The 25355-nt window shown below is 42.0% G+C and overlaps 1 protein-coding gene across 1 annotated transcript in view; it reads right to left on the bottom strand.

The window, feature by feature from the left end:
* The window catches only part of LOC139652064 (striatin-like), a gene marked incomplete at its 5' end in the record, with an annotated part of 39106 nt that overhangs the window by 6576 nt on the left and 7175 nt on the right, over positions 1–25355 (bottom strand). Inside the window, 14 exons of the mRNA XM_071529002.1 lie at positions 65–151; positions 823–924; positions 1248–1388; positions 2419–2586; positions 2992–3113; positions 4058–4105; positions 4719–4894; positions 6369–6508; positions 7246–7413; positions 10023–10136; positions 13328–13490; positions 15097–15232; positions 17839–18009; positions 24418–24502. Of these exons, the coding sequence (XP_071385103.1) occupies positions 65–151; positions 823–924; positions 1248–1388; positions 2419–2586; positions 2992–3113; positions 4058–4105; positions 4719–4894; positions 6369–6508; positions 7246–7413; positions 10023–10136; positions 13328–13490; positions 15097–15232; positions 17839–18009; positions 24418–24502 (1821 nt within the window). The remainder of the gene's footprint in view (positions 1–64; positions 152–822; positions 925–1247; positions 1389–2418; positions 2587–2991; positions 3114–4057; positions 4106–4718; positions 4895–6368; positions 6509–7245; positions 7414–10022; positions 10137–13327; positions 13491–15096; positions 15233–17838; positions 18010–24417; positions 24503–25355) is intronic.

The raw sequence follows: 25355 nt of genomic DNA, 5'->3' as shown, positions 1-25355 counted from the left end.
CAATTTGGCAACTTCTTTGGTTAGAAAAACACAGATGATGTATGGATTCATGCTAAATACTTACTGCCAGACATGAGGTACAGTCCATTGGGATCCACAGCTAAACTTGTGACAGCGTCCAGATGGGCGACCATGGAGTGGATCAGTTTACCTTTAAATTCAAAATGGATTAAAAAATTTACCCATTTTGGTAAAATTCTTTGGTAATGATGAAGCTCAATGAGACACATCGCTCCTCTATAACTGTTCACTATCAAACTACGTCACTCCTCTATAGCTGAATACTATCAACCTGCGAAATAATTTTCGACAAAATATGTCCTTTATTGAGCAGTACCTAATTGATAAAAAGGAAGTAAAAGTTGTATTATTGTGAACATTTAACTTGAAATACTAATCTTCACACCTTAGCTGGGATTTTTCACAAAACTCCCATAATGCTCCTCCTGTATGCAAATGATACAGGATACAGGGAGAAAACGCTACACAGAATTACCTTTAACTTTATAATGCTCAAAATACACTTAAGTTCCATTTTCAGCGTCACATGACCTTAAATCTATCAAAACACCCGTGTGGCAAATTCAGTTCCAAATTAAATCTTGACGCTGTTCATGTTCCTCTCCTGGTTTTTCCGAGCCTGACCACTGGAACGCACACTGTTTGTAATTACAACTGACCGGTTGGGAATTTCCAACGTCCAAGTTTGAATGGAGCGCAGCGTGAACCTCGACACTCTCTGGACACATGACACAGTTGACTTGATGATATATTCCTTGCCAAATTATCATGCAATCATTCTCTGCAGCTAATTCCTAGTACCTGTGTTATTGTCGAAGAACTGAATGTGTCGGTCCTCCTGGGCTGTGATGGTGATTGGCAGGGTGGGATGACTCAGCACTTTGTTGATTTTGCATGGAGCGTCTGCGTGGGGGCGGATAAGAGAGGGACCACATTATCAGTTTAACTGTTTGTATCAGTTCTTTCCTGTTACATGCACTGTAAAGCAAAGGTTGAGGAAATTTAAAACCTCAAGGCAAGACATTTTTGACTTTTCTCAACTTTTAAATGTCACTAGAGTGAAGCATGTGATGAGCTTTTGATCAGAATCAATCAGTATGATGGACAAAGATGGGAAAATAAGAGTCCAGGTCAAAAATGGCCAGAGTAATTCTCAATATTGATATGGGAGTGACTGTCTTGCTTCAAATTTCACATGGTGTCTGGTCAGGTCTGGTCTGGTTTACCTGGCGTTCCGGCGGACTCCAGCTTCAGGATGAGCTGCTGCGTCTCCATGTTGAAGAGGCCGATGTGTCCGGTGTTGAACGACGTCACCATGTGTGCCGGCTCGCTGCTCACCAGGTCCACCGAGGTCGGCACTCCCAGCTCTGAGGCAGGCAGGAAGAAACTGATTATCCAACTTTTCCCCGAAGCTGATTCTGACTTTTTTCAACATGACCGATTCTGAAAATTGGCCGATACCAAGCAGCAATCCTCTCCATTAACTTCACAACTTTTAAGTGTTTAGTAATTACAAGCACCAACTTGGTCCATTAGCTTTACTGAACAACAGAGACTCAGACCATCAGTTTGGGGTCGTTGGACAAATGGTCCAGATCTAATCCATTTTTGTCATTCAGGAAAGACTTGTTTTACATCCTGACAAAATAAATATATCAAGGAGCAGCTGTGGCTGAAGGGATCAGGCAGGATCCTCACCTTCCTGCTGACTGAGAGTTTGGAGAGAAAGCAGCACATCATAGATTCACCTCTAATGAAGCTTTTATTCTAAGCTTTTATTGAATGATATGGAAACAGTGGAGTGGTCCTGTCTTTATTGATCTGCAAATGTGCTTCATCTTTTACTTATTTTTATTGATTGATTGATTGATTTATCTTCCTGTTTTTATATAACGTTTTTCTTTTTTCTTTTTCAATGTAGTCTTATACATTGATTTTATGTTTTATTTTTTGACTGTTGTTTAATCATCTTGTGTATTACTGTGTATTGTATCAGGGCGTCATGATAAAAGAGGGCAGCTGCTCTCAACTGACCACCCTGCATAAATTAAGGTAAATAAATAATAAATCTAATTCGGTTTGCCTCCATCCAGAGTTCTGTCGATGTTGTTGCAATTCCTATTGGTTGCCAATAGAGGCAGATAAAAGTTATAGATTACTTAAAGCCCTTTAATTGCTGAACAGGGTTTTTAGAGATGTCAGATTTTTAGTTTTTATTGACACCATGATGATGATATGACATGATGATAAGAAATGATGATGATGGTGTGATGATGTCAGTGAAAATGATTTTACTTGACACCAGCGATGATGATGATGATGATGATGAGACATCATGATGATGGTGTGATGTCAGTAGTGATGATGGTTGGTTGGCAGAGGAGGGACGTTTCTTACCTCCTCTCTCGTTGAAAACGGCGAGGGCCGGAGAGACGTCGGCGGCGTTCCACAGCCGGACCGTCCCGTCCGCCGAGCAGGACAGGAGGCGGCGGTGGGCGGAGCTGTAGACGAGACCCCACACAGAGTCCGTGTGACCGCACAGCGCCCCCCGCAGGACCGAGGGCTCTGCGGCAACGAGATAGGAAGAGAGAGGGAACAGCGATGAAGATGAAGACCGTATCAAAATAAATAGGGGAATAGAGCTAAATTTCTGCTGAACTCAAGCATTTTCAAAACTCTAGCATTAAGAAGATGAAGAATATAATAGATAATAAGGAATGCTATTATGATAAAAACAAACTATTATGAAAAAAACATTTATTTTTTTTGGTCATTTTGCCATTATGATGATAGTTTTACAGTAGAGAGAGACAGGAACGACAGAGAGAGAGAGAGAGAGGGATGACATGTGACAAAGGTGCTGGGCCGGATTCAAACCCAGGATGTCGTGTTTACATGGTACTGGGCCAGCAGGACGCCCACCGAATAACCTTTAGAAAACGCAGCATGGCGGGACAAAGCGGAGCGTACCATAAGAGTCGTAGGGGTCGATGTTGGGGCTGGGGGTGTTCCAGCTCTGGATGGTAGCGTCCACCCCCCCGCTGAAGCACTGCTCCCCGCTCGAGCTCATGGTGACACACAGGACCGCCCCGCTGTGGAGGACAGACACAGACAGAAGGAAGGTTTCACTTTCTCAACTCATCTGTGTGGCTGGTTCAGATGTTTCTGTGCATTCGATTTCTGCCTGAAAAGTGGAGTGTGGCCCGACAACATCCGGAAGCCAAGCCTGACTCCAACTGAGCAATTAAGTGAGAAATTCCACCTGTCCCAGTTGGTCCGGGCATAAAGCTCTGATCTGATTATGGTAGAGTTGGTGAAAATGTTACTGATAAATACAGGATGTAAGGAACAAGGTGCAGCGAGCTGGTCAGTACTGCAGAATAGCCCCAACAAGGTGAATCAAGACCCCGACACCAAGAGGTCACCTGACCACTCCAAGAGACTTATTTTGAAATACTGACTGGCTCGCTGTACATTATCACGAGGCTATATATCAAACTCATTAGTCATTTCACGGGATTATAAAGTAACTTAAAGGCTTCCAGTTATAGGGCTGCACAATAAAAAAAATAATAAAAATAAAAAATCACAATATGAGCTACTTCAATTTCCAAATCATAAGAGACTGCAATTATTTAATCAGAGTGGCGACTCCTAAACATGATATTCTGGTTCTCAAAGCCCAATTTCTGGCCTATAAATTAAATTGCAAATTGTAAAAAAGTTTTTTGTATTAGAAATCTTTCATATTTGCTAAAAAATCTAAAATACTGAAAAGTCTGTGTCCGTATACTGTATTGCAATTTATATCGCAATTGCAATATTCAGCAAAATAATCACAATATGATTATTTCTCAGTATCGTGCAGCCTTAGCCACAAGGTGGTGCCAGTTAATTTGATTAGAGATCAACAAAATTGATTAGACTTCTTAGACTTCTGCGATATGATCAGATGTGAAAACAGCGGACTGGTCAGAATAATCAGAATTGAGCATTCTATGACATTCATTGCAGCTGAGATAGAAGAAGAACTCACCAGTGGGCCCTGAATGTGTAGATGGGCTCCACATCCAGAGCAGCACATCTGGAAGACAGCAGCAGGAACAGTGAGCAGAAAAACAACAGGCTTAGTGGATATTTTAAGATAAATTAAGTCAAAACTTTAATGATCCTGTGGGGAAACTGAGTCGCTGCAGCAAGAAATAGTAACAGGACACAGCAAACAAAATAAAATATGAAAACAATGGAGCAAATGGGGGAGTATTTAAATGTGACGCCACTGACCGATTACAACACTAGAGCGTATTAGATAGAAATATGACTGAATTAATATAATACACTACCCGTCAACAGTCTGGACCCACCTGACTGAATGTTCTGTGTTCTTCATTCTCTTAAATCCATTTTGATCTAAAGGCTTCTGCTTAAATGCTTGAAATTAGTTTCTTAGACATATAAATAGTGAAGTTGGTCCTATGTATGAATTTCTTTCCAAAGCCTTTCCATCAAGGCAAAGGGCGGCTACTTTAAAGAATCTAAAATATAAGATAGTTTTGATTTGTTTAACACTTTTTTGGTCGCTGCATAATTTCATAGTTTTGATGTTTTTACTGTTATTCTAAAATGTGGAAAAATAGTAAAAATAAAGAAATATGTGGTGCGTCCAGACTGGTGATATTTGAAGGCTGAGCGCTCACTTCTTGGCGGGCGCGGTCTTCTGCAGGTTCCACAGTTTGAGGGTGTGGTCCTCGGAGGCGGTGACCAGGACCGGCTCCACCGGGTGGAAGGCCAGGCTGCGCACAGAGTCAAAGTGGCTCCGCAGGGTGAACTTGGGGTTCCAGGTCTTCCTCAGAGCGTCTTTGTTGTTGGTGATCTGAGCGAGCGAGGAGCCGACGGGTTAATGGTTAGAGACGGACAGAATATATCACGTCACTTCATTAAGGCTGGGTATTGGTAAGGACCTCACGATACGATACATATCACGATACATATTGTGATACATTGCAATACTCTACATAATTTACTGAAAATGTAAAAATAGAGCTGAAAATACAACTTGCTGTGTGCCACCTGGGTAGTCTAATATGTACATCACATTATAGTGATAACTCAGCGGACAAATTGAGTCAAAACTATTTAATTCAGAGGGATTTGAGGGAAATTTAAGGACATTTTAAATCCATTTAAAACATGAATATTTTTTTTTTAAGGTATTGATACGAGGGGCTGGAAAATCGATACAGTATCATGGAAAAAATATTGCAATACTCAGCTGTATTGATTTTTTTGCACAGCCCTAATATACATCGCAATATTTTTCATCTTAGTCTTCCAATATCGACCTGATATCTATATCTAACCCTAATGTGGACTGCTACTGATTTCTGTTTTTGTTTCTGTTTGCAGTTTCAGGCAAATGTATATCCATCAAATATCCAGGAGCAGAAAGCTGAAACATAGGGAAGTTAAATTTGTAGAAACTTAGTAGAAAATCTGTTTTAACCAATGTATATACTGGATTTTAGACTATATAAACCACCCAACAGATTACAATTACAGTCATAACAAAAAATGAAACATACACGGTGAATAAATAAGGTAAAAAAGTACTAATAAAATGAAAAAGTTGGATAAGCGTGGTGCATGAATATTATGTCATCCAGCTGTCTAAATGTCACAGATGTTGGTTATGTCAGAGCGTCTTCAGGGGATTTACATACTGTACGCTCTTAAGGGAAGTCCTGAAGATTTTGAAGACATGTGAGGTTTGTTTATGGACTTCATGAAGTTAATAATCCCCTTGAAATGTATGATATGTTTGTTCTGTCTTGATTTTCACCTCCTGTGTTTCTCTGTATTTACGTCTTTTGTTGCTCTGTAAAGCAATATATACAGAGAGGTACTGAGTGATGAACTTCAGGTGATGATCGACCCCCCCCCCCCCCCCCCCCAAGATGGATATGAACAACATGCATATATATATCAAATATACAATGGAGGTTAAATTAGTTTCTCAGCCCCTAACTTTGAAAAACACACACATTTGTTTGTATTACTATACTTGTGAGGACTGTCATTGACTACACTCCCTACATTCCCTTAACCCTAACCCTAACCCTTACCTTAACCTTAACCTAATCTAATCTTAACCATAAACCCAAACCCTAATCCTAAACTAACCCCTTAAAAAAGTGACAGTTCTTACCAGTGACCATTCATCCATCCATCCACTTTCCCCCCCTCCTTCCTTCTATCCATCCACCTCCTTTCTTTTTACACCCTCCTTCCCCATCCGTCCCCCTACAGAAACACCAGCAGGCCAGTTTGGAGTTGAGAGTTGTACTCACGTCGTACGCCAGGCTGTCGGCCTCGTTGGCCACCGTCAGTCCGGCCAGTTCTCCCAGTCCCAGCTCACTGGACACCGCCTCGTCCACCCGGCCCAGGATGAAGGACTTCCCCGACGACGGCAGGAACGTCATGGCCTCTGCTGGGACACACGGGACACAGGGGACGGGGTCAGACTGATAATATTATACAAGCCATCTGCAGGTTTCAGAAAGACAAATCTGACACCTTTTAAGGCCTTCTCAGTGCTACCTGGAACTGAATTTAATAAAAATTTATAGCCAGAATGAGAATAAGGACACCAGGAAACTAATTGTTAAGGGAAATGAGGTCCAGCTGTGTTTAGAAAAGCAGACAGGATGCAGATTGTACGACTAACCCTGTTCTGTATTCATTTAGGAGTGAACCTCTAATTAAGACATTTTTAAAGACATTTTAATACTTTCTTTAAGATCTTAAAATTATATAATTTATTTTAATTTTATCGTTTAGATATATAGGACGTTTTGATGAAATCCTTCAATTCTTCTTAGACTATTAAGACTTTTCTCAGACTTTTTAAGGACTAACTGATTCCCTGTAATAATGTGATACTTCTTTGATCCCTGTAGGGAAATTCTCTTTCTCCCCTCCACAGGGAGGTCAGAGGTCAGAGGTCACAGGTCAGTTACTTTTGCCGGTTCAAATCTACAGACCAGCTGGGAAAACGTGGACGTGAATGATTTACGCTCTCCGCTCCCACAACAACCAACGAAGGCACTTCAACTCTATAACTAAAAAAATTAAGAAGCAGTAATGTTACACTAAATTAAATTATGACTAAAATAAAATAATCTGCGACACTTGGATGAGCGTGTCGACTCCAGGCAGGGGGCCTACCTTCTTCTGGACGTCCCACTTCGTGCTCATTGAGCCGGGGGACGCTGGGCCGGGAGGGGGGCGTGGCGGGAGGCTGCATGGAGGGAAGGGACGGCATGGAGGGCAGGGAGGGCTCCTCAGCATCCCGCAGGTTAGCCAGCATGTCCTGCAGCTTAGACCGGTTAGGTCCTGGTGTGGAGGAAGAGGAGGAGGAGGAGAAGATGGGAGAAGTGAGATGATCAGAGGGTTTATGGTGGCGATGGAAATGAGAGGAGGAAAAACAAATATCGAGGGAGGAGGAGGAGGAGAAAACGGGTACAAGAGGAGAAACAGAGGAACAATACAAGGAAAATGAGGTTGGGAGAGAGATGAAGAACAGATATTAGCAAACTGGAGGCAAAGGAACTGTCAGAGTCCAAACTGTCATCAATACAACAGGAATCTGAACTGAGACCAGCAGCGTTAGGGATGGAAATAAGCTGCTAGATGGATGCAGGAGCTCCACAGCTGAATAAAGCTTAGAGAGAATAGAACACTAAGATGAAGGCAAATAAAATCAGGGGGAAAAAGTGAGAGTAAACACAGAGATCAGAATATTGCATGAAGAGTAAAGAGTTGAAATGGCAGAAACAGATGAAATGGACTCAAGTGTACACACCGAGGCAGCTACTGTTTTAAAAACAGCACCGCAGCATTACTGAACACAACACATAAAGACATGGAGAAACAAAAACGGAACAAGGATATTAGGGATGCACTGATATCAGATATTAGCCTGATTCGAGACCAAAAGAGCAGATCAATATCAGAGAAATTGCCTGAAAGTGAAAATCCAATGCCATAATCCACTCAAAGTAAAGCAAATGACTTTCGTTTTTACACGCAATAGGATGATAGATCTCTCTAGTGGAGAAAAATGGATTATACCGCAATCATTTTTGTCCCATGAGCCCAAACTAATGGTCTAAGTCTGCATTGGTCAGAAATGGATTAGCACAATGGATTAGACTGGTACTCGCATTGGCCAATGTACAAAATTTAGTAAAAAGTCAGTGCATTCCTTTGGGAAACTTAAGAATCAACAGGAAGGTAAAAGAGGTCTGGGTTATTGAAAGATGGAAAGAATAAAAGAACAGAGGAAAAAATTATTTGAAAGCCTGAAGAGAAGTCCAGAGCTGTTCTCAAACAAGAAAAAAGAAAAAAGCGGAGGACACAGAGACACAGACAGGGGGCGCTAGAGATGGTAAAGAGGTGAGTGACGTCTACCACAGTCCACTGCTACCCTAGTCACCTTTTAACACAAGACCAAACCTCTGGCAGAGACAGACAGGAAGAGAGAGACAGAGAGGTAGAGTAACAGAGAGTGAGAGAGAGAGAGATCAATAGATAGGTCGATAGATAGTAGATCGTTAGACAGGTAGATCTTAGGTTGATAACTACATCGTTATGTGAACAGGTAGATAGTTAGGTTGATAGGTACATCGTTAGATCGACACATACATTAAGGTTGATAAGTAGATTGTTAGGACAACAAGTAGATCGTTAGGTCAGCAGGTAGATCGTTAGGTCGACAGGCCGATCGTTAGGTCAGCAGGTAGATCGTTAGGTCAGCAGGTAGATCGTTAAGTCGACAGGCAGATCGTTAGGTCAACAGGCAGATCGTTAGGTCAGCAGGTAGATCGTTAGGTCAGCAGGTAGATCGTTAGGTCAGCAGGTAGATCGTTAGGTCAGCAGGCAGATCGTTAGGTCAACAGGCAGATCGTTAGGTCAGCAGGTAGATCGTTAGGTCAGCAGGTAGATCGTTAGGTCAACAGGCAGATCGTTAGGTCAGCAGGTAGATCGTTAGGTCAGCAGGTAGATCGTTAGGTCAGCAGGTAGATCGTTAGGTTGACAGGCAGATCGTTAGGTCAGCAGGTAGATCGTTAAGTCGACAGGCAGATCGTTAGGTCAGCAGGTAGATTGTTAAGTCAGCAGGTAGATCGTTAGGTCAGCAGGTAGATCGTTAGGTCAGCAGGTAGATCGTTAGGTCAGCAGGTAGATTGTTAGGTTGACAAGCAGATTGTTAGGACAACAGGTAGATCATTAGGACAAGAGGTAGATCATTTGGTCAATAGGCAGCAACAACAGGTAGATTGTTAAGTTGAAAGGTAGATTTTAAATCGACAGCAGATTGTTAGGTCGAGAGATCATTGGGATGACAAGTAGATTGTTAAGTCAACAGGCAGATCGTTAGGTCGATAAGTAGATTGTTAGGGCGATAGATCGTTCGTTAGGTCTATAGATTGTTACTCTTGAGCTCCACTACCAGCAACAAATCTGACGTTCTCCTGCTCCACATGGTGCCTGGTGTTGATATGATATTTATGTGAATGGGTACACCAGAAAACAACTAATATCAACTTTCTCTTTATTTCAATGAGGGAGAACGTGTGCGTGAGCCATCAAGAATTGAACCTTGTAGATTTTTTCGCTTGGACGCAGCCATCGGACGCCAAGCAACGCAACGCGGTCGCAACGCAATCCGGTCGCAACGCAATCCGGACGCAACACGAGCAATGGACTATCTTTCAGTGCTTTTAAAAAAGTAATCCCTTCGATGGCTGGCGCCCGCTGGCTGTAGTGTAGCAGGGCCATTAGTTAAGTCGATAGCTAGATATTTAAAGCTAGGTGAAGATAGAAAGTTAAAGAAAAAGAGAGAAAGCCATGGGAGTGAGAGGACAGACACAAAAGAAGAGGCAGAAGGAAGAGATAAAGATTTGAAGAGAGAGGATGCACCAAAGGCCTTGTACAGGACTTACTCTTCACCCCCTTCTTGCCCTTGCGTTCCTTCCTGTATTGCTCCTTGAGCTGGGCTATCAGTCCCTGGTCCACGTCCCAGGCCAGTTCGCCCAGGGAGGACTGCTCTTCCTTCTCTACAGGCCAGGAGGAGGAGGGGGAGGAGGAGGAGGAGGAGGGTGGGGCAGAAACCTGTTGTAAGTGTCTGGATGCACTACATATCCACCAATTTTAGTTTGACAGTCTACTGAGCCAGACGGGACCAAACGCACCCAGATAACCACTACACTCCAAATTCAAATGAGGAAGGCTTTCTAAGAATCTAACTTTCAATCTACCGCTCTAAAATTTACTAAAATGGGTAATATTGCTGAAGTGTGAGGGCAAAAAAGTACTGTATATCTATACTGTAGTGTATCCTGCTTATGGATGGCATATAATCTGGCCCTCTTTAATCAGTGCAGTGTACAACGCCTTAGTACAAGTTTACTAAGGTCTTCTGGAAAGTTTTTTCCCCACTCAGACTCCAAACATTGACAACACATTCAGCTCCTCCTTTAAGAACGAGAGGAGGACATGAACACAGTAAGGTCATGAAGAGAATTTCCAACAGTGCTGAAATTCTCTTCGAGAACAGACAGATATGAAACGGAGGGAATTCATGTCTCGGCCTGTTGTGTCTGCATTGGTGAACATGGAAACACGAATGTACACAACAAAAAAAGGTGCCATTCAACAAACAAAGGGTTGGAATACAAATGAAAATTCAGGCTAACGTCAACTGCAGCTTGAATGAAATTTGATGGTTCTCCTCAGTCCTGCAAATGAAATGTTAATGCAGTCGAGCAACACCGGTTCGCATAGAGAAGTCACGAAAAGCTTTTACAGTGAAGCAAACAACATTCCATGATAAATGATCATGACTCTGTCAGCCATCTCAGTCTCTCTGCAGCAGCAGCAGCAGAGCAGCACGATGCATGAAGGTTCAGACAGCAAACGCCTTCAATGTTCATAAGATCAAATATGCTGAAAATGTCTGCACATGCTCAACGGGTACATGAGCGGATCCAAAGATGGAAAACATGCAAATTCACTGAGGGGGAGTCTGCAGGAATGATTGGAGGCACGATCACAGCGTATTAAAAGAAAGAATGGGTTTTCTGCTTCCTCCTGGTAGCCCGGGGCTAGTGATGCGTTGGGTCGAGGAGGTGGAGTGGGATCAAGAAGAAAAGACTTCAGAGTCGGCGCTCACAGCCACAGAGGATGACGAATCTGTTTCATAACGGAGCGGCTAGGAGCCAGCCACAGACTATTTTAAACTGTCCTTTATTATGTGTGTGTGTGTATGCTCAGTTGGCCTATTATTACAGTTTATGAAGGGAGACAGAGGGGGATGAAAAGCAAGAGGAGCTGATTTCTGCCATTCCACAACAGATTCTCAGCTTAAGACAAGTTATTGCTTTTGAAAATAGGGAAAGCTACAGAGACTTACACCAACTGGTCACAATCTGGTTTTAACGCCTTGACAACTGCTTTTATCTGGTGAGAAAAAACCCAACAAACCCAACAAACCTGGTGTTTGCAGTGTAGTCAGCACTCCTTCTGTACGACTACCTGGTCTGTGAAGTGTTGAATCACGAACTGCGTGGGGAAGCCTTTTGTCATTGGTCGTTATAAACAGAATGTGTTGCTAGGTAACAGCAGAAAATTGGATTTTGTGTAAACTGCAGGGGCAACCAGGTCACCAGCTGGGAACTTTTTATAAAGAGTTTTTCTACTTTGGCAAACAGAGGAGGCATGTGGTGGGTGAGCTGGTGCAGCGATGGCCTTGTGCTCCATTCACAAACCCATTTGTTTTTATTTCCTTCGAGATAAAATGTTTGGGTTTGTTTTATCTCACCTTCACAGTCTTCTTTCTGTGTTTTCATTTTTATTTGTACAAATAAGCAGTCTAATATTTTACCACTTTTCCCCCTAGAGATGATTGGCTGGCTGCAGGCAGCAGAACTGAAGTGAAGGTTGTTTTGATCTGCTGTCCTGCCAGAGCCCTCTGCACCTACTGTGGCATGCGGACATACACATCCCTACAGATACCACTCTGACTCCGGGGAATAGAGCCAAGAAAAAGGAATAAACTTCTAAATGGGAGTTCCACAGGGCACGATTTTAGGGCCTGCATTTTTTCCTTTTCAAATGATTTAGAAGGGTTTACAGAAAGCAAAATTCTGTTTTAAAATGACCGCCTAGGGTTATAGGAAAAGTCAAATTATGTTTTATGCTCAAGATGTCCCAAAAACGTTTCAACCTCTCTATGACTGATCCCTCCTCTCTATGCCATACTCCTCCTTCTGGACAACACAAGTACATGGATCAAACTAGAATATTTACTTTTCCCTTTATCCAATCCAGTGTTCTAGGCCAATATCATACACACCCACACACTTCACACTATGTATACCCAGCCAACATTTTGACTTTGAATAGAAGTTGATGTGACAGCCTGCAATGTTGAAAACCCAAGCCAAATATAGTGCCAAAATGAAAGATGACATAACGTTCATCGTTTTGTGGATTCAGGGCCTAAATATCTTTCTGATATAATTCCAAACAGTTTCCAAAGCTGATAAATAAGGATTTTTACCGCGCCATAATATCACATTGTGAAAAATTTGTGCCGGTTACAGTTTACTTTGAACTCCGCTGCCTCCTGCACATCGTCGCCATGAAATGCTTGCTGGGTATCTTAACAGTGGTAGCCATTTTTAAAAGTCCCCTGTCATGCATTCATCCTGCATCTATCCTGCATTGATTCTTCATTTTTTAACATTATACAGTTGAACCAAATTTATTTAAAATTGTTTTATGTTTTAAAACAAGTTACCAAGACCAATCCTGGCAATTCCAAGAGCTGAAATGAGAGCAAAACTTGATGTTTCCAAGTAATTCCTCTTGAGGATTGAGCCAAAGTGCGGCAGGAGTTCAGCAACCATGAAGTGGGACTTCTGCAACGGCTAAATCTGTATATGTTCAGTAAACTGTAAGTTAAGGCTGTAGGTGTCTTTATAAGTCAGTAACTGAATCAGTGATTTAGATCAGCGGGTTTCAGTCATGTGGAATGGAGAAAAGTCAACAGGTTTTCATCCCAAACAAACACGACAGCAGCTTGGCATCTTCAACCAGGAGGAACCAATTAGCGAAACTGGCAGGTGTAGCGTCTGGTTGGAATGAAAACCTGCAGACTCTGATGTCACACTGGCACATGATTAAAACCCACTGATCCAGATTGTGAAGAGCCCCGCCCCCGCCCCCCGCGGTTCCTTCGTCTCACCCCAGTCCCCGCTGTCCTCCCCGCTCCTGGACTCGGGCGATCCGTCCAGCTCGTCGGGGCTGGCCAAGAAATCGAACCCCTTCAGGGCCTCCTCTGTGTCGGGGTCGTCGCTGAGGTCAGAGGTCGTGGAAGACGGGGTGGACGACTGCTTCTTCCTCACCATCTGTGTGAAGAGTTACAAAATGAGGAAGAAGATCCCATGGCTCACAGCAGCAGCAGCTTGGTTCTTGATATAGAAATGCTGTGAGTTAGCTTCCACACACTGGCTGCACTTCCAAATCTGCATTTAAAAAAACCAAGCAACCAAAATGAAGCCATGGTTCACAAGGCTCAAAACAGAAACACAGATGGTATATGCAGGGCTGAGGATGACATTTTGTTAGTAGTCAGAGGTAACCCACCATCATCTGGAGTCCTACTCTATTCTAAAAACCCAGTTGAATGGCAAAACAGTAAAAGCGGCTGGTGAATTTTGAGTCGCACCACCCACTTTGGGCCTGTAGACCAAAAAGTTAGTTTCCGGCTCTGCCTGCTTCAATGTAAAGGTTGTCTATTTAAATGCCTCTTACAGACAATTTCATTATCAAACTACTCCTTCGAAATCAATAGAAACAGCTCTGGGATACTGTATATCCTGGGTATGACTTTTAAATCGGACAAACAGATAAACTCAGTGATAAAATCTAGCTTTTTCCAGCTGAGGCTCTTATCTAAGGTCAAGTCCTTTTTATCGTTTAGTGATTTTGAAAGGGTTATACATGCTTTTATCTCGTCCAGACTGGACTACTCTAATGCCCTTTATGTTGGTGTCAGTCAGGCTTTCCTCTCAAGCCTGCAGTTGGTCCAGAATGCTGCAGCTCGTCTTTTAACAGGAACACGCAAGAGAGATCACATTTCCCCCGTACTGACCTCCCTCCACTGGCTCCCTGTACGGTTTAGGATTGATTTTAAGATTTTATTGTTTGCGTACAAATCGTTAAATGGGCTAGCTCCAACCTATCTCTCTGACCTTTTACAACCACACGTCCCATTAAGGTCACTCAGGTCCGCTGACCAGTTGCTTCTGGTTGTCCCAAGCTCTATAGGCTGAAGCACAGGGGAGATCGGGCCTTTGCAGTTGAAGCCCCCAAACTATGGAACGAGTTGCCTCTGCATGTTAGGCTGGCCCCCACACTGCCTGTTTTTAAATCCCGTCTCAAAACACATTTTTATTCCTTGGGTTTTAACTCAGTATGAGAGTTGCCTTTCTTTTTCTTATGGTCTTATTGCTTGTCCTTTTGTCTTTTAAACTGGTCTTTGTTTTTATTGTGTTGTTTTATGGTTTTGCTATTTTGACTGTACAGCACTTTGGTCAACTGTTCTTGTTTTTAAATGTGCTTTATAAATAAATTTGGATTTGGATTTGGATTTGAAAAGCGCAGTAAACATTTTTCCGCTTTCTTCTTTTTTTTACCAAACTGGGTGCATTTTGTCATGCTTTCTTGTGCTTGTTGTTGTGCAGTAAGACACAGCAGCGACGATTTGCTCACGTTCATCATTGTTAAGTTGGAGGCATTTTGTGTGAGCTTCCTTTATCTTTATATCACAAGGACAACAAAGGAAATATGTGTCTGACTTTACTGTGACATCTTTGCTGATTTGATTTAAGCCCGATGTTCTGTTTGGTAATGTGACGAGCCACTGCCCACATTAAATAACCCCCAGTGTGTGTGAGTGTTGTTGTGTGTGTGTGTGTGTGTGTGTTCTTGTGTGTGTGTGTCCTGTCTTACTGTGGCCAAGTCCAGGATGGTCTTGTCCCGTCCTTCGCTGTCCTCCTCCTCCTCCTCGTCGCTGAAGTCCGCCGCAGCGCTCTCTATGAACTTGAAGGCCTCCAGCACAGTGGCCGAGTCGGACATGTCGGGTTTACTGGAAGGACGGAGAGGGAGAGAGTGATGGAGAGAAGAAAGAGGAAAGGTGAGTCTGGGGGGATGACGGCCGCATGAAGGATAAAAAAAGAGAACTTATTACTGGATGATAACCAGTTTGAACCCCAGGACAGACTGGGAAAACCTTGTTCAGGGAAGTGAATGAGTAACTAGATTACTAACACTTACTAGGGCTGAACGATTTTGAAAAAATATCTAATTGGGATTATTTTGACTGATATTGCAATTGCGATATGATTTGCGATATTAGAGGGAATGATCATTTTTACATCATTATTCTCATTTTCATTGAAAAACGTATTAAAATGATTACGGTGTGATTTTTGCGGGGATCTGTACCAAACAAAGATGTTTTCTTAAGTCTGTAGAATATGATGTGTAGGCCAGGACATCTCTGCAGCACCACAATATTTACTTTAAAATGATATTTTGACACATTTCACCTTTAACAAATATTGTGCCTCCTGCGATTTGAAAATTGCAGTAGGCCATATTGAGATTTCGATAAAATTTCGATGAATTGTTCAGCCCTAACACTTACACAGACTTAGTTTTAGCTGCGTTCTCCATCTCTGCTGAGACACTGAGCTTAATGAGCTGCTGCTTAACTGTGCGACTCTTCCAAATTTAAAGCGGTCGGCTTTAGTTTATTAGCAATAAGCAGCAGACAGCAAAAGTTTTCTCTACTGCAGCAGCCATTAACCTGCCAACTACCAACAAATAGTTGGTAGTTGTTTCATGTATGAATCGCTTAACTGGTTGCAGCCTAAATCTAGAAGGCAATTTCACTGTTCATCTTCAAATGTGTTTATTTTAATTGCCCTTCCTATTTGAAACAGTTTTTGGTTCCATGTAGATCTTCATATCCTCTCAGACATATGCAATATCCCTTCTTCTTTTTCCCTAGAATTTTCAAAGAAGTCGGACGCAGGTCATTCCAATACAAAGCTCCTTCCGATTGGAATAATCTTCCTCCTTTTCTGAGATCTATTACCTCTTTCCGCTGCTTCAGGTCATCTTTATTTTCTTATCTTAAAACAACCTGTTTATGCTTTTAATTTGTGCGTACTTTCAATCTTCAGTTTATTTGTGCTACAAATAAACTGAAGACAAACAGCTTCAATTGCTATTTATGCTGATATAATTCATTTATTATCCGGGTCATTGTAACCAATTTTTCTTGTACAATAGCTGAGGTCTGAGTGTGTGGGCGAGAGAGGGTGAGCGAGCCGTCTGTATCTGTGTATTTGTAGTGTATGTTATGTAATGCTGTTTTGTTTCTGTTTGTATGTGTTTTATAGTTTTGTATTTGTGTCTATAGGACCCCCTCCAAAATGAGATGCTACATCTCAAGGGGCTTTCCTTTCAATAAATTCAAATTCAAATGTTTAGTTCATTTCTAATGATGGTTATTAGCTTCTGTGATCTTTGTTGTTGAGTGCGTATTTCTCCGACTTCTTTACGTTGTTGTGACACCCGAGTCTCCGTCTGGGATCCATTAAGCATCTCTTTTGATCTAACCCCGTCACATCTCATCCCATGTTGTCTCATCTCATGTCATCTCTTCTCGTTTGATCCCATCTCATCTCTTCTCATCTCATCCCATCCTCTATCATGTCATCTGATTTGATCCCATTCCATTTCATCTCATCTCTTCTCATCTCATCCCATCCTCTATCATGTCATCTGATTTGATCCCGTTCCATCTCATCTCATCCTGTCTCATCTCATTTCATCTCATCACATCACATCTAATCCCACCTCATCCCATGTCGTCTCATCTCATGTCATGTCTTCTCGTTTGATCCCATCTCATCTCTTCTCATCTCATCCCATCCTCTATCATGTCATCTGATTTGGTCCCGTTCCATCTCATCTCATCCTGTCTCATCTCATTTAATCTCAGCCCATCCCATCTCATCTCACCCCATGTCATCTCTTCTCGTTTGATCCCATCTCATCTCATCCCATCCTCTATCATGTCATCTGATTTGATCCCATTCCATCTCACCTCATCCTGTCTCATCTCATTTCATCTCATCTCGTTTGATCCCATTTTGTCTCTTCTCATGTCACCTCATCTCATTTCATCTCATCCCATCTTCTGTCATGTCATCTGATCTGATCCCATTCCATCTCATCTTATCCTGTCTCATCTCATTTCATCTAATCTCATCTCTTCTCATTTCATGTCATCTGATCTCATCTCATCCCATCTCATCTCATCATCCATTTCATCTCGTGATCTCATTCCATCTCATGTCATGTCTGATCCATTCCCATCTCGGCTCATTTCATGTCATCTCATCTAATTTCTTCTCATCTCTGACCAGCTGTTTGCCACTAGATTGCGCCACAACCTGATCTCAGACTAGCTAAATCAGTATCATCTTTGAAATTCTCTTAAGACTCATTAAGGATACACTGCATCTTAAACTGTCTTGTATTCTTTTTTAGTTCTTCCTATCCTTTCGATTTCTTGTTTAATTTATTTTTCTTTCATACTGTACATTGCTTTTATGTGAAGAAGCAGTTTTCAAGTGCTACATAAATTCACTTTATTATCATTATTATCATCTCATCTACCTGATCATGCCGCTGTCCTTCAGTGAGGACGGTTCGGTGCCGTTGACCATCGGCTCGGCTTTCTTCTCTGCAGGTTTTTCTCCTGAATCTCCGGCCAGGCCGAGCAGCGCCCGCACCCTCTGGGACTTCACATCCAGGATGGTGTCGGTGTATCCCACCTCCTGCAGGTACCTGAGGGACAGGAGACAGGAGACAGGAGACAGGAGCCGGGTCAGAGGAGGCTGAAGAGCTTTGAAGGAAACCGTTGCACCTTATTGAGAAAGTATAAGTTAATTTTCAAAAGATCCAGGTGATAGAAGGTTTAAAAAGGATTTATTTTAAAACACTGGACTAAAAAGTACAAAACAAGACGTTTCGGTGTTCATCCAAACACCATCATCAGTTGTAATGAGTGCAGGGCATCACTGTAAGCGGCTGGGAACACCCTCTTCTCTGGCAAACACACACACTCTGTGATCTCAACAAGTCATGTGACTTCAACACCTCATGCCATGTGCCTATCATGTGACTTTTTGTGTGTATTTATTTGCCAGAGTTACTTCCTGCTACACTCATTACAACTGATGATGGTGTTTGGATGAACACCGAAACGTCTTGTTTTGTACTTTTTAGTCCAGTGTTTTAAAATAAATCCTTTTTAAACCTTATTGAGAAAGCTATTAAATCTGCACTTTGTGAGACTTTATGTAAAAATCCAGCTGTCATATCAGCCTAAATCCCAAAGTGTGTGTGCAGCAGAGCAGAGCGTCTCATCTCCACTAACTGAGCCGCTGTAGATTCTCCCTGTTTGTCCAAATTAAATTCTGCTGTCAGTTTGTTCACTGGTGAGAAATCTCCTCCACACAAGAAGAGACTGATCCAAACTGAAGAGGGAAATCCAGAAGAGTCTCCTAAACCAGTGGTTCTCAACCTTTTTCATATCATGGACCTCTAATTTAGTCCACATTAGGGACACAGACCCCCATTTGATGAGATTTTGTCTCTCTGACCCAAACCTGAGAATATTTTTATTGTCAGATATGATTTTGTCCAGAATTCCATGACTATCTGTATTGTAGGCAGAGAGATAACGGTGAAATCACAGTGATCAAAACAGTCATTCTTCTACATTCTCTAATTGTGTTCACTTCTTGTAAATGAAACAGTGCTGAAGTTTAACAATTCATCCATTTGCTGGGGACCCCCTGGAACCCCCTCAAGGACCCCTGGTGGTCCCCAGACCCCAGGTTGAGAACCACTGTCCTAAACAGCAGAAAGCACGCGCTCCGTCCAGAGAAAATCACACTTTTCATCTATGATTCTGCAAGTTCCTGGTGACCAAAACATAAAAAAATACTTACAACAGTCTTGTGTTGTAGGTTAGGCGCTTAACTGATGCTCTAATCCAAACCAACGTCCAGTGAGTACACAGGTAGAATAAACTTCAATTTGTACATCACCAACATTACAAGTAGTAGTTGTTTTTTAGGGGTCGGTTCCAATGATCAATTGTTTTGACAGCGATCGATTGAAATGAAGCATTTTCCGCTGGGACTTTCTACTAACAACACATCAGGTAAAAGTGAACAGTCAGCATAAACAGTAAAACTTCAACACCCTGCCAGTGTGAGCCTTCCTCTGCCCACTGAACCACACAGGACACTCCCGGGGTTTCCACCAGGACACTGAGGTGAAACTCCATGACTTTCCATGACCAAGTCAGAGTGCTTCCATGTCGACCTAAAACCTTATTGGATTTCAGTCTGGTTTCCACTCCAGTTGGGCTGAAAACTGTCTGATGCAACGAGTGTGTGAAACAAATTGGAAAATTTGGACAATCAGCTTTCTCCATAAAGGGCTGTCAACTCTGGAACACATTACTAACTGAAATTTAATCAATTCCAGATATAAAATCTTTTACAATAAAGGTTAAGTTCTGGCTAAAAGCAAACCAGAGCTGTACTCATTTTTAGCTAATTGTACTCTAAATTACTATTGGTGTATTGGTGTATTGTGGTATGTGTATTTCATTGTATTTCCATATCTGTAGTGTATTGTGTTTTTATGATACTGAAAGCTGTATATTTTAATTACACTGTACATGTAAAAGCCCAACTAGGGACAAGAGTTGAAAATTAGCAATAGCTATAAACTCTCTGTGCAGCACATCAGTTTCATGCTCTGTATTGGAACTGTTAAATTGCATCGTCCCTATCAAATAAAATTCAAATAAATAAAAATAACTAGAAATAACCGCCTCACGGTTGTTTGCCTCCGCCAATAAACTTTGTTTTATCATTGCAAGGACAGTCTTTATTTATTGAACATATATAATTAATGTGATTATTAGGTCAACTTAAAGGATTTTGGTGTCTGCAAAAGTAAGTGACAGCACTTCCACCGTTTCTGTAGAATGACCCAAGATCGATTTCTCAGCTACAGTGGTAAGCAAAACATTATGATGTCACAGTGAAGTTGACCTTTGAACTTTTGGATATAAAATGTCATAGATAGATAGATAGATAGAAAACTTTATTGATCCCAGAAGGGAAATTGAGTCGTCATAGCAGCCAAGACACACAGATGACAAAATACATTAAAAACACAACAGATAAGAACACGAGAGGCTATGCTGGCTAAAAAGCAACTGATTAGATGAATAAATAAAGATATAAATAATAAATAAAGATATAAATCTCTTCATGAAGTCATCACTTCATCATTTTATCCTATTAGACATTTGTGTGAAATTTTGTCATAATTAGCGTATGAATTCTTGAGTTATGGCCAAAAACGTCATTTGTGAGGTCACAGTGACCTTTGACCTTTGACCTTTGACCACCAAATTCTAATCAGTTCATCCTTGAGTCCAAGTGGACGTTTGTGCCAAATTTGAAGAAATTCCCTGAAGGCGTTCCTGAGATATCACGTTCATGAGAATGGGACGGCCGGACAGACGGACAACCCGAAAACATTATGAATAAAAATAAAACACATTCTCCCATATTCCTGTAAAGTGATCATTTGTAAAAAATTCCCTGATATTCCCGGACTTCCGCAGAGAAATGAATCAAATTCCCTGCCTGGAATCCAACCTGGAGTCAAAACTCCACAGTATTCCAGAAATCCCCTGAACCAGAGGAACCCGGTAGCTTCTGTCAACACAACACCACGATTATCCTGATCATCATCAATGGACCGGCTTCCTTTTAAAAAGGGGGGAACGCCGCCCATTTTAAGAATCCACATAATACTCTTCCTCTGCCTCGGGACGGTTCAGTCAACACCACTCCACTGAGGCTGGAGAGCTGAGCCTTGACTGTGTGTGATGTCACTGCGATGTAAAAAAATCTGGCTCTGCTCCATTGACAGTGAATGGGGCTCTGACCCATTCACTGTCAACCCATAAGATTCGTTTTTTAAGATTAGTTCTTGCACCCAAATGAGGTTTAAATTCATCAAATCCTCTGCAATACGACTTTTAAATGCTCCGTAGGTTGTTTTTTTTTATCTGATCTTTTATTGCGTTAACGAGTTTATTTATCAACATTATTTATAGATTTTATTCCACATTTTAGCTCCTTGGTGTATTGTTTGTTTGTATGTTGTTGGATGTTACTGTGTTTTTCTGTATATAATAAACTGCTCGTAACTAATTGCCCCTAGTGGGATTAATAAAGTTGTTTTGAGTTGAAATTCTGTTTCATACAACACACACACACACACACACATGCCAGAATATAAACTTAATTTTGGTGTGAAAACTCAACTCAGCATCTTATGGCTCCACACAGTCAGAGCCCCATTCATTGTCAATGGAGCAGCCGCTGATTTTACATCCTAGTGATTCACAAGTTCAAGGGTTTTCTCTCTGATTTGTAGCTTTACTTAAGATGGTGCAAGTAGGGCTGAATGATTTTGAATAAATATCTTATTGCGATTATTTTGACTGATATTGCAATTGCGATATGATTTGCGATATTAGAGGGAATGATCATTTTTACATCATTATTCTCATTTTCATTGAAAAACGTATTAAAATGATTACGGTGTGATTTTTGCGGGGATCTGTACCAAACAAAGATGTTTTCTTAAGTCTGTAGAATATGATGTGTAGGCCAGGACATCTCTGCAGCACCACAATATTTAATTTAAAATGGTATTTTGACACATTTCACCTTTAACAAATATTGTGCCTCCTGCGATTTGAAAATTGCAGTAGGCCATATTGCGATTTCAATAAAATTTCGATTAATTAGGTACAAGTTCACAAACAGACTGAACTGTCCTGAGGCAGAGGAAGAACATTATGTGAATTGTTAAAATGGGTGGCGTTCCCCTTTAAACTTAGAACGCCGATATCCAATCAGAAACGCACAACAGGCTGAAAAGAAGTCAAAGCTAACTCTGTACTTTACCTTCCTGAGGAAAGGACAAAACGAGGATCCTGCCGACCTCCGAGACGCGTTTTTATCGACTTAATTTATCCTGAGAGGACAGAGCTTTAGCCTGAACAGCATCCTGAGTGTTTGTTCACACAGAGAGACGGAGGGAGGAGGAGGAGGAGGAGGAGGAGGAGGAGGAAGGCCGGCCTCCCTCCCTCTGTACCAGCCTCTCCGGTCGCAGGAGGCCTCAACGCCTCACACAAGCCTCCATTCACTGTCCCCACACACACACACACACACACACACACACACACACACAAAGTCACCAAACACACTGAACACATTCAGAAAACCAATACAAAACTACACACACACACACACACACACACACGTACAGTATACACACAAACACACAAAAAAAGACAAAAGCAAACATGGACAAACCAGATAGACAAACAAGTAAACACACTCTCACACACAAAGAAAACTACACACACACACACACACACACACACACACACACACACACAGATGTAAACTGTGCTGACTGTGTTTCTAGGTTTTCTGTTTCTTAAAACAAAGTCAAGATCACTTCATCTATCAGCAGCTTCACATTAGTTGTACGTTACGTTTCAGAATTGATTTCAAAGGTCGATTATTGTAGGAATTCAAAATTTCCTACTTATACACATACAGTATATGCTGTATGCTGCGCTACACTTTGTTTAGTAAGATAAAAACAGATATTGATTTTGTAAATATGGATGATGCACAAAGATTGAGTTGGCTGTTCGCTTATGAAACATTTAGATTAGCTCGTTACCTGGAGAAAGAAGAAAAGCTCTTTATCAAGATAAACTGGAAGTTTGTAGCAGTTCTTTTCAGTGGATTGTTCATTTGAAACCTGTCATTTCAAATATGTTATTTGAAAGAATATAGTAGTACTTTATAATGTGGTAATTTATTTTATTTCTTTTTTTTGCTCTTATATGTATCACCGGAAGATGTATGTTTTGTAAAATGGTCCTGTAATCCCATGTGGGATGGGCCAGATGTTTGGCATGACACAGAAATAAAAATAAACTAACTAACTATATGATCAGAGAAGTTTAATGAAGACATTATTTTTCAAAACTTTCAAAAACTCATTTTTTCCAGTCAGTTTCAGTCCAACTCCAGGAAACGCATCACAGCTGGACTCGCTCCTGATTGGCTCCCTCACTAAAGAATGAAACTGAAATCTGTCCAATCAGGGTCCAGTGTGCAGCATCTGAACGGGAAAGCGTCGACTCAGCAAGTTTATTTCATTTGAATTAGAAGAGCCGCTGCTGTCACTGAACTTTAAACCCAATAGGAGCAATTACTTTCTGGTGATTTCCTGGTGATTTGTTTTGCTACATAAATATAATGCTAATCTCACACTAAACATGTCAAATGTCAAACATTTGATTTTATATTAATATGTACTATGTAATATAATTTTAAATTAATTTACATATCTGACCAAATGCAATACACACACACACACACACACACACACACACACACACACACACGGCCTCCTCTTGAAACACACAGCATCACTCTGATAGACAAACTGTAAACCAGCTGACCTTTCATTAGAAACTATGGAGCCTCCATTCTTCTGTATAGCAATTAGGAACAAGAAACACACACACACACACACACACACACACACACACACACACCTCCAAGTGGTCACACTAGATTAGTGTGTTTGATTCCCATTAGAGTGTTAATCTCCATTAAGAAGATTGACTTGCTGCTTTCTGCTGTTTTCTTCTGAGACACACAGACACTTAAAGCTGATTGGGCCCTGTGGACACACACACACACACACACACACACACACACACACACACACACACAGCCGTCTGCAGGTCCCATGATACACTACGAACTGGGAACACTGTGAAAACAACAATTAGGGCGCTTGTGTGTGTGTGTGTGTGTGTGTATGTGTGTGTGTGTGTGTGTGTGTGTGTGTTCACTGCCATCTGAATAAGTCATTTAAACTTGTGTTTATATTATTTCTGTTAACTCAAGTGAAAAGTCTGTCAGTTTGGTCAGATCACTCACCTTGTTTCCTCACTTGGGTTGGACTGGTTTCAATTTTTTTTTTTAGCAAAAATGTTTGCTGTGTGTGTGTGTGTGTGTGTGTGTGTGTGTGTGTGTGTGTGTGTGTGTGACTCACTGTCGGAGCAGCTGGCGGCCCTGTTTCCAGCTGAGCTGATGGCTGCTGTTGGGAGGACTGGGAACCTCACTGTCATTCCCTTCATCTGAGAGAGAGAGAGGGGGGGGGGGGGGGGGAGGGACGGAGAGAGGGGGGGGAGGGAGAGAGAGAGAGAGAGGGAGAGAGAGAGAGAAAGACGGAGAGAGAGGGAGAGAGAGAGAGGGAGAGAGAGAAAGACGGAGAGAGAGGGAGGGAGAGGGGGGTGAGAGAGGAGAAAGAGAGAGAGAGGGGGACAGAGGGGGGGAGAGGAGAGAGAGAGAGAGAGGGGGGAGAGGAGAGAGAGAGAGAGAGAGGGGGAGGGAGGGAGAGAGAGGGAGAGAGAGAGAGAGAGAGAGAGAGAGAGAGGGGGGAGAGGAGAGAGAGAGAGAGAGGGGGGGAGGGAGGGAGAGAGAGGGAGAGAGAGAGAGAGAGAGAGGGGAGAGAGGAGAGAGAGAGAGAGGGAGGGAGAGAGAGAGAGAGGGAGGGAGAGAGAGAGGGAGAGAGAGATTAGAAACAGGAATTAGAAAGATAATTAAAGGAACAGTCAGTAATATTTTCAGATGGTCCACAGTGTATCATGTTGATCAGAGCCAGTCTCTCCACTGTCTCTGTGCTGCTGAGGCTTCAGGCTTTCTACAGCATCAGTCTGTGTGTTCTCTCTGCTCTGGAGGACTGATCCGCTCCCTCCTGGTGTCCAGAGCTTCTTTCACTTTCATTTGTTCAACAGTGGAAGAACAAACTGCAGCGAAGCCTGAAGCCGGACAAAACCTCCAAAACCTCCAAAACCTCCAAAACCCAGTGAACACTGCTGCAGCATTTCTGGAAAAACCTCCAGACCGATGGAGGGGGGTCCAGAGCGGCCCGCTCCACGCTCAGGTCTCTTCTTCTTTGTCAGTTATTTTGAACTCCCAGTTCCTTCT

The sequence above is a fragment of the Centroberyx affinis genome, unplaced genomic scaffold (assembly GCF_046629955.1).
Source record: "Centroberyx affinis isolate AG114_WGS23_722 - 3 ecotype Tasmania unplaced genomic scaffold, CSIRO-AGI_Caff_v1 ptg001752l_1, whole genome shotgun sequence".
Taxonomy (NCBI): Eukaryota; Metazoa; Chordata; class Actinopteri; order Beryciformes; family Berycidae; genus Centroberyx; species Centroberyx affinis.
This window is presented reverse-complemented; position numbering and strand designations above follow the sequence as displayed.